At 44.0% G+C, this 10,484-nt stretch overlaps 1 protein-coding gene across 3 annotated transcripts in view; it reads right to left on the reverse strand.

Moving 5' to 3' along the window:
• Positions 1–413, reverse strand: part of amdhd1 (amidohydrolase domain containing 1) — a 44,296-nt gene extending 43,883 nt beyond the window's left edge. For all 3 annotated transcript variants that reach the window (XM_043713302.1, XM_043713300.1, XM_043713301.1), the window contains exon 1: positions 134–413. In XM_043713302.1, the coding sequence (XP_043569237.1) occupies positions 134–270 (137 nt within the window). In that variant the 5' untranslated portion in view covers positions 271–413. The remainder of the gene's footprint in view (positions 1–133) is intronic.
• Positions 414–10,484: the final 10,071 nt, after the last annotated feature.

A 10,484-nucleotide genomic window follows, 5' to 3' on the forward strand; every position in this document is an offset into this window, starting at 1 on the left:
GAGGGGTTGAGAGAGTGTGTGTGTGTGCGCACGCAAGTAGTATGAGTGTGTGTAAAGTGAGTGTGAGTGTGTGCAAGGGATTGAGTGTGTGTGTGTACATGTGAGGGGAGGGTGAATTTGAGCAAGCTCTTACCTGTTGATGACAATGCTGGCCCCAGTGATCACGACCAGTCTCTGCATCTCGGCCTTGCCCAGGTACTGGGCCCCACTGTCACTGACCTGCACCAGCTGGGCCGCATTCCTCACCAATAACCTGCACTGGCTCGGCATGGTGAGGACAGGGAGAGGGTGAGAGGAGGTAGGGGAAAGCAGAGGAGGCCGAGCTCCCACAAGGATACCCAGCTACACCTTCACTCCCTCGAACTCCAAAACGCTCAAAATCTCAACTTCTCAAACACTCCACTTCCTCACCCGTCAAACCCTCACACCCTCAAATCCCCCCTCACCTTACCACACCCTCAGACCTACACCCTCCCCCTCACTCCCTCAGACCCTCTCACTCACTATCTCCCTCAGAGCCTCAGCCTCTCCCTCACACTCAGTCTCTCTCTTAGTCGCTCCCTATCTCAGTCCTTCACTCTCTCAGTCCCTCTTACTCCCTCCCTGATGATGAGAACACTGCTTTCTCCCTGAACTTTCTCCTTATTCTCTTTCACAGTTTCCCAGGCACCAGCTTCTGTTCCAGGCACAGTGAAGCTTGTGCGGAGAGCCCACAGGTCAGAAATTTTCATCTAAATATTGTGAAGGGCTCCAGCAGCAAAGTGTTGTTTAAAAGAAAAATATCTCGGAATAAAGGTAATAATTAACGGAACAAAGAAGCAGACATCCAACTCAAAGTGACTTGACTGATTGACGCAGACTGAACAGGACTGTGTGTGTCTGCACTGACTGTTGTATCTCAGTAAAGCGTGTATTTGAACTGACTATTATATCTCAATGCAGTGTGTCTGCACTGACTGTTATATCTCAATACTGTATGTCAACACTGACTGTTATATCTCAGTATAGTGTGTGTGTCTGCACTGGCTGTTATATCTCAGCACAGTGTGTGTGTCTGCACTGGCTGTTATATCTCAGCACAGTGTGTATACGGCCTCACTCCTGCCTTGGTTTACCTTGGCTCCTGAGGCCAGTTTGAACTGGTCACAGATGCTCATGAGTCTGTGTGCTGAAAGCAGACCTGAGCAATAAACAGCAACGATGTCCATGTACAGGGAGGCTTTGACCTGCAGGCCCTCACTGCCTGGAATAGTCACCCCTCTCAGGCTCACATCCTTACTAATGGACACAGTAAAATACAACACACACACAAGGCAGGAGAGAATGGGCAGCTCTGCCTGACTCCAGTGACTGCACTAATGATGTTGGTGTAGGGCAGTTGGATCCAGTTGCAAATTTCCTCCCAAAAGCTTATTTTGGAGAGAGCATTCCCACTGTAATAATTACTGTTTATTACAAATAGTTAAATTCTAACTATGGTAGACAGTTATAAATCATTAACATTTAACGCTTCAAATTAAAACTCTAAACCCCCTATAAACGACTGAATACACTCATACACACGGACAAATAAAGGTAAAATAGGTTATAGATGAAGGAAAGCTGAAGGCAGTTCACTGGCTCCTATTGACAGGTTGATGAAATAATCCTTCTGATTCTTAGGCTGGTCAGACCATTGCTGCTCAATCATCTTTCTCCAGATGCTTCTATTGGTTTCAAGAGACAGATAGTATCTGGTTTGCTAATAAAAGTTCACTGACTTATCAGTTAAAAGTCATAGTTCCTGAAGCTTGGTGACCTTCAGCCAGTACAGGAATCAAACTCATGCTATTGGTGTTACTCCACATTAGAAACCAGCCATCCAGCCAACAGAGGTAACTAACCCCCTGAAATTAATTGCTTCAATTGCTGCTTGTTCAAACAATGTTTGCCATAAGTGTCTGATGCTCTTCATAACATGCAGCAATCTAATAAACCAGTGACTTTAAAACCATTCTTCCACAATTCTGCCTTTTCAGTGCTTGCTTGGAGGCTCACTGTATCTCTGATTTACTTTCTTGCACATTGTCATCTTATTCAGAATTTTTTTTATTCATTCATGGGATGTGGTTGTTGCTGGCTACACCAGTATTTAATGCACTTGGACTGCTTCAGTATTTCTACAAGCTCTTTACGGGCTCACAGTAATTCTGTTTTGCCACCAGGTTATAAGACCATAAAGTGTAGGAGCAGAAGTAGGCCATTCAGCCCATCAAGCCTGAATTAGATTGAATTAGCTTTATCGTCGCATGTATGCAAATGAATACATTGAAAAGTTTATAAGTTGCCACTTACAGCAGCATCTTAGGTATAAAGGTACCTCGGCACACCCCTTAGTTACAGAACAGAGAAATGAAAAACAAGTTACATTACAGTTATACACAATATAATCACGTCAGAAAAGCAAGAAGTTGAAACGATAAACATCACAGTCTGTCACCAAAGGCTCTCTGCAGCAAACAAGTGCAGCGTGGTCTGACCACTGGCTACAACCTCCTCATCTCTGGGCCGCTGCTCGCTGGTGTACCCACTCTGGTCACTGGAGTCACCACCGATTGCTGATCCTGCATTGTCATTCAAGGTATGCTCTATCATTCAATGAAATCATGGCGGATCCGATACTCCTGAATTCCATTTCCCTATCTTTTCCCATTATCCTTGATATTTCTATCATCGATAGTCACAGGTGAGGTGCCGGAAGACTGGAGATTGGCTAACGTGGTGCCACTGTTTAAGAAAGGTGGTAAGGAAAAGCCAGGGAACTATAGACAGATGAGCCTGACGTCAGTAGTGGGGAAGTTGTTGGAGGGTATCCTGAGGAACAGGATTTACATGTATTTGGAAAGCAAGGACTGATTAGGGCTAGTCAACATGGCTTTGTGGGAAATCATGTCTCAGTAATATGATTGAGTTTTTTGAAGAAGTAACAAAGAAGATTGATGAGGGCAGAGTGGTGGATGTGATCTATATGGACTTCAGTAAGGCATTCAACAAGGTTCCCCATGGTCGACTGCTTAGCAAGGGTAGATTACACAAAGTAGAGGGAGAACTAGCTATTTGGATACAGAACTGGCTTGAAGATAGAAGACAGAGGGTGGTCGTAGACGGTTGCTTTTCAGACTGGAGGCCTGTGACCAGTGGTGTGCTACAAGGATTGGTGCTGGGTCCACTGCTGTCTGTCATTTATATAAATGGTTTGGATGTGAACATAGGAGGTATAGTTAGTGAGTTTGCAGATGACATGAAAACTGGAGGTGTAGTGGACAGCGAAGAAGGTTATCTCAGATTACAACTGGATCTTGATCAGATGGGCCAATGGGCCGAGGAGTGGCAGATGGAGTTTGACTTAGATAAATGTGAGGTCCTGCATTTTGGTAAAACAAATTAGAGCAGAACTTATACACTTAATGGTAAAGTCTTGGAGAGTGTTGCTGAAAAAAAGAGACCTCAGAGTTCAGGTTCATAGTTCCTTGAAAATGGAGTTGTAGGTAGATAGGAGAGTGAAAAAAGATGCTTGATATGCTTTCCTTCATTGGTCAGTGCATTGGGTATAGGAGTTGGGAGGTCATATTGGTGGCTGTACAGAATATTGGTTCAGCCATTTTTGGAGTATTGCGCACAAGGTCTCCTTAATTTATAGGAAGGTTGTTCACTTAATGGTAAAGTCTTGGAGAGTGTTGCTGAAAAAAAGAGACCTCAGAGTTCAGGTTCATAGTTCCTTGAAAATGGAGTTGTAGGTAGATAGGAGACTTCCCTAGGTAGACAGAATATTGGTTCAGCCATTTTTGGAGTATTGCGCGCAAGGTCTCCTTGATATATAGGAAGGTTGTTGTGAAACTTGAAAGGGTTCAAAAAGGATTAACAAGAATGTTGCCAGGGTTGGCGGGTTTGAGCTATGGGGAGAGGCTGAAAAAACTGGCGCTATTTTCCCTGGAGCATCAGAGGCTGAGGGATGACCAGAAAAAAATTTATAAAATCATGAGGGGCATGGATAAGGTAAGTAGGCATGGTCCTGTCCCCGGGGTGGGCGAGTCCAAAACTAGGGCATAGGATTAAGGTGAGAGGGGAAAGTTTAAAAGGGACCTAAGGGGCAACTTTTTCACACAGAGAGTGGTGCGTGTATGGAATGAGCTGCCAGAGGAAGTGGTGGAGGCTGGTACAACTACAACAGTTTAAAACACACCTGGATGCTATGTGAATAGGAAGGGTATAGAGGGATATGGGACAAATGCTGGCAAATGGGGCTAGATTTATACAGGATATCTGGTCGGCATGGATGAGTTGGATTGAAGAGTCTGCTGTGACTCTGTGATTCCTTTACTGATTAAAAATCTATCTCATCCTTGAATATACTTAATGATCCAGCCTGAACAGCTCTCTGTGCTGAAGCATTCTACTGTCTGCCTTTAGCTCCATTATTTACTCTATTACTTTTTCTCGAGTGTTAGTTATTGTTTCTATTTCCCACCTGTTTCCCACATTTTGTCCTTGATTATTCAGTATTTTTGGAATGATGTTAATGTCCTCAACCACAAAGACCAGTTTAAGTTATTTCTTCAAGTCCTTTTCCTAGTTTCCGGTTATTATTTCCTCAGTTTTATTCTCTCAATGTTCAATTTGGCCTCTCGGTTTTTTTATATTGCCTGTAAACTTGCTCCCAAAGCTTAATTTCTCCCTCTGTGTTATTTTTTGGTCATCTTCTGTTGTTTTTTTAAAACTTTCCCAATCGTCTGGCTTACCATTAATCTTTACCACATTGTTTGTTGTTTTTCTTTCAGTTTGATTAACTTCCCTGATTAACTATGGTTGGTTTATCCCCTTCCTATAATCAGTCTTTGTCAGCTCTCTGTAAATCATGAACTGTTTCTTAAATGTCTGCCAGTGTTTGTCTTTTTTTTATTATTAACTTCCTTTCCATGTCCACTCAAACCAACTCTTTACTCATTCCTTTGCAATTATTCTTATTTAAGTTTAGTAAATTGTTTCTAACCAACATTTCTTACTTTCAAACTGAATGCTAAATTCTACCATGTGCTGGTCACTGTTTCCTCAGGGATCATTTTCACTGAGTGCTATTATTAAACATGCCTTCTTGCACATTACCAGATCCAAAATAGTCTGCTCCCTGCTTGGATCCATGGCATATTGTTCCAGGAAACACACTCCATGAATTCTTCCCTAATGCTACCTTTGCCAATTTGGTTTTCAAAATTTACCTGAAAATTAAACTCACCCTTGCTATTTCTTGGCTCTACCCATGTGAATGCATCTTCTAATCCAAGATCATTTCTTGCTGTCGCAGGGAGAGAGGCAATGCAGTGAAGGAAATGAGGACATTGTGCAAGAAGAATCTCACCTTCACCATTATTAGATTAGATTAGATTACTTACAGTGTGGAAACAGGCCCTTCGGCCCAACAAGTCCACACCGCCCCACCACCCACCCATACTCCTACATTTACCCCATACCTAACACTATGGGCAATTTAGCATGGCCAATTCACCTGACCTGCACATCTTTGGACTGTGGGAGGAAACCGGAGCACCCGGAGGAAACCCACGCAGACACGGGGAGAATGTGCAAACTCCACACAGTCAGTCGCCTGAGGCGGGAATTGAACCCGGGTCTCTGGCGCTGTGAGGCAGCAGTGCTAACCACCATTATGGAGTGGTGCAGCTTCAGATGCAACAAGCAGATAGATTCATACAGCATGGAGCTAGGCCCTTTGGTCCAACCAGTCAATGCCAAACATAATCCTAAACTAAACTAGTCCCACCTGCTGCTCCTGGCCTATATTCTTCCAAACCATTCCTATTCAAGTACTTATCCTAACGTCTTTTAAATGTTGTAATTGTACCCACATCCACCACTTCCTCAGGAAGTTCATTCCACATGTGAACCACCCTCTATGTAAAAAATATGCCTACGTATCTTTTTATAAATCTCTCTTCTCTCATCTTAAAAATGTGCCCCTAGATCTTGAAATCCCTCACCCTAGGGAAAAGACAACTACCATTAACCCTATATAAACCTATCATTATTTTATAAACTTCCAAAAGGTCACCCCTCAGCCTCCTATGCCTTAGTCTCTCCCAGATCGGAGTTGGGCAAGTCATCGTTTGTTGACGGTATATCTGTTGTTGCTGACAAGGCAAGTAGCCCTTCTTTATTTTATGCTTGCTCATTCTTCATTTTTCCTGGTGTTTAATAAAAGATAACATGAACGTGATGCTTTCATATTGAACAATGACAGGATATAAGGCTGTGCTGGGCATTTGGCAAGAAATAGCACTCCCTTATACAGGGTTCTAACATGGTACGGTACTGAGGCCAGGTGGACTCTGTACCTTCACAATTGCAGCTGCAGTTACTACTACAGTCAGTCAGAAAGGTGATGATTCACAATTGTGAGATCCTATTTCCAGCAAAGTCTTACCCATGCCATGATGTGCCCTTTTTTTGTTTTCCTCTAACTGTGTGTACAATGAAGGGGTTATTCTAGCTGACAGAGTGCTGTGTTTGCAGCAATCTACCTGGATTTGTTGAGTACTTCCATCCATCACTTGACCACGTGAGCATTGTGCTGGTGGGGCATGTAACATAGACTGTGAGGTGAGCACTGTAGGATTGCTTAAGATAACACACGAGAGCTGACAGAGAGAAACCCTTCATGAAACTACTCAAAATTGATACTTTCCTGATTTTTGTTAACAGTCAGCCCATGGAAAGCATACTGGGTATTTTGTCATGTGACCAGTTGGATTACAACATAAATCTGGAATGGACAGCAGATACTGAATGTGGGTAGAAATATAAGAGGAGTAGGCCATTCAGCCCATTGAACCTGCCCCAACATTCATACTGAAAATGTGTTGCTGGAAAAGCACAGCAGGTCAGGCAGCATCCAAGGAGCAGGAGAATTGACGTTTTGGGCATGAGCCCTTCTTCCTGAAGAAAGGCTCATGCCCGAAACGTCGATTCTCCTGCTCCTTGGATGCTGCCTGACCTGCTGCGCTTTTCCAGCAACACATTTTCAGCTCTGATCTCCAGCATCTGCAGTCCTCACTTTCTCCTCCAACATTCGTACTATCATGGTTGATTGAATACTTAAATACCTTTTACCCACCCCAACACAATAACCCTGTCCAGTATTGGTAATCAGGAAGATGTTAATCTCTGATTTAAACATACTCAAAGGCACAGCTTTCATAGCCAAATATCAAAGAATCGCAATCCTTTGAGGAACTGAAATTGTCTTCATCTTGGACTAAAGTGGAAACCCTTTAATTTTTAATTAGTGCCTCTTGATTCTAGAAATTATGCATTTGTTCAAGAAATATCTCTGAACAAGACAATGGATCATTTACCTTGTATCCAGGTAGATTACAGTGAACCCTTGGGCAGGACACTAGATATTTTACCCTGTATGCAGGCAGGTTACAGTGTTTCCCTGGGCTGGGCGCAGGATAATTTACCCTAAACGTGTTTCCACTGATGGGTGAGTGCCGAACCAGAGGACACAGCTTAAAAATGCGGGGTAGACCATTTAGGACAGAGATGAGGAGAAACTTCTTCACCCAGAGAGTGGTGGCTGTGTGGACTGCTCTGCCCCAGAGGGCAGTGAAGGCCTAGTCTCTGGTTTCATTTAAGAAAGAGTTGGATAGAGCTCTCAAGGATAGTGGAATCAAGGGTTATGGAGATAAGGCAGGTACAAGATAATTAAGGAGTATCAGCCATGATCATATTGAATGGTGGTGCAGGCTCGAAGGGCAGAATGGCCTACTCCTGCACCTTTTGCCTATTGTCTAAATCTAGGCAGACTACAGTGTGTCCCTGGGCGAGACACTAGTTATTTTACCCAGTTTCCAGGCAGATTATAATGCATCCCTGGGCAGGACACTGAATATTTTACCCAGTTTCCATTAGATTTCAGTGTTTCCTTGGCAGGACACTAGATATTTCAGGCGAAAGTGAGGACTGCAGATGCTGGAGATTAGAGTCAAGATGTCAGTGGTGCTGGAAAAGCACAGCAGGTCAGGCAGCATCCAAGGAGCAAGAAAATCGACGTTCCAGGCAAAAGGTTTCCAGGCAGATTACTGTGTTCCCTTGGACGGGATACTTCATATTTTACCCTGTTCCACTTAGAGTACAACGTGTCCCTCGGCAGAACCTTTGATATTTTACCATGTTTCCATGTGGATGACGATGTGTCCTGGGCTATGATTTGGAGATGCCAGTGTTGGACTGGGGTGTACAAAGTTAAAAATCACACAAACCAGGTTGTAATCCAACAGGTGTAATTGGAAGCACACTTGCTTTCGGAGCATTGCTCATTCATCAGGTGGTGCCACCTAGCTCCGAAAGCGAATGTCCTTCCAATTAAAACTGTTGGACTCTAATCTGGTGTTGTGTGATTTTTAACTTTGTCCTGGACTAGCTATTTTACCTTGGTTCCTGGTAGATTACTGTATTCCCCTGGACAGGACACTAGATATTTTACCCTGTTTCCGGGTAGATTACAGTGAATTCCTGGGCAGGACACGAGATATTTTACCCTGTTTCCTGGGTAGATTACAGTGAATCCCTGGGCAGGACACGAGATATTTTATCCTGTTTCCGGGTAGATTACAGTGAATCCCTGGGCAGGACACTAGATATGTTACCCTGTTTCCTGGTAGATTACAGTGAATCCCTGGGCAGGACACTAGATATTTTACCCTGTTTCAAGGTAAATTAGTGAATCTCCTGGCAGGACACGAGATATTTTACCCTGTTTTCTGGGAGATTAGTGAATCCCTGGGCAGGACACTAGATATTTTACCCTGTTTCAAGGTAGATTAGTGAATCTCCTGGCAGGACACGAGATATTTTACCCTGTTTTCTGGGAGATTAGTGAATCCCTGGGCAGGACACTAGATATTTTACCCAGTTTCCTGGGAGATTAGTGAATCCCTGGGCAGGACACGAGATATTTTACCCTGTTTTTGGGTAGATTACAGTGAATCCCTTGTCAGGACACGCGATATTTTACCCTGTTTCCGGGTAGATTACAGTGAATCCCTGGGGAGGACATTAGATATTTTACTCTGTATGCAGGCACGTTACAGTGTTTCCCTGGGCAGGACGCTTGATATCTTACCGTTTCCAGGTAGATTACAGTGATTCCAGGGCAGGACACGAGATATTTTACTGTGTTTCTGGGTAGATTAGTGAATCCCTGGGCAGGATACGAGATATTTTACCCTGTTTCCTGGTAGATTACAGTGAATGAGCTGAAAATGTGTTGCTGGAAAAGCGCAGCAGGTCAGGCAGCATCCAGGGAACAGGAGAATCGACGTTTCGGGCATAAGCCATTCTTCAGGCTTATGCCCGAAATGTCGATTCTCCTATTCCCTGGATGCTGCCTGACCTGCTGCGCTTTTCCAGCATCACATTTTCAGCTCTGATCTCCAGCATCTGCAGACCTCACTTTCTCCTCAAAGATTACAGAGAATCCCCGGGCAGGACATGAGATATTTTACCCTGTTTCCAGGTAGATTACAGTGAATCCCTGGGCAGGACACTAGATATTTTACCCCATTCCTGCTGGATTAACGTGATTCCCTGGGCAGGACACGCGATATTTTACCCTGTTTCCGGGTAGATTACAGTGAATCCCTGGGCAGGACACTAGATATTTTACCCTGTTTCCTGGGAGATTACAGTGAATCCCTGGGCAGGACACGAGATACTTTACCCCATTCCTGGTAGATTACAGTGAATCCCTGGGCAGGACACGAGATATTTTACCCCGTTTCCTGGTAGATTACAGTGAATCCCTGGGCAGGACACTAGATATTTTACCCTGTTTCCCGGTAGATTACAGTGAATCCCTTGTCAGGACACGAGATATTTTACCCCATTTCCGGTAGATTACAGTGAATCCCTGGGCAGGACAAGAGATATTTTACCCTGTTTCCTGGTAGATTACAGTATGTATCCCTGAGCAGGACACTAGATATTTTACCCTGTTTCCGGGCAGATTATAGTGAATCTCTGGGCAGGACACGAGATAGTTAACCCTGTTTCCGGGGAGATTACAGTGAATCCCTGGGCACGTCTCTAGATATTTTACCCTATTTCCTGGGAGATTGGAGTGATCCCTGGGCAGGACAAGAGATATTTTACCCTGTTTCCGGGTAGATTACAGTGAATCCCTGGGCAGGACAAGAGATATTTTACCCTGTTTCCGGGTAGATTACAGTGAATCCCTGGGCAGGACAAGAGATATTTTACCCTGTTTCCAGGTAGATTACAGTGAATCCCTGGGCAGGACACGAGATATTTTACCCCATTCCTGCTGGATTAACGTGATTCCCTGGGCAGGACACGCGATATTTTACCCTGTTTCCGGGTAGATTACAGTGAATCCCTGGGCAGGACACTAGATATTTTACCCCGTTTCC

This window comes from Chiloscyllium plagiosum, chromosome 23, assembly GCF_004010195.1.
Source record: "Chiloscyllium plagiosum isolate BGI_BamShark_2017 chromosome 23, ASM401019v2, whole genome shotgun sequence".
In the NCBI taxonomy this organism is placed as follows: domain Eukaryota; kingdom Metazoa; phylum Chordata; class Chondrichthyes; order Orectolobiformes; family Hemiscylliidae; genus Chiloscyllium; species Chiloscyllium plagiosum.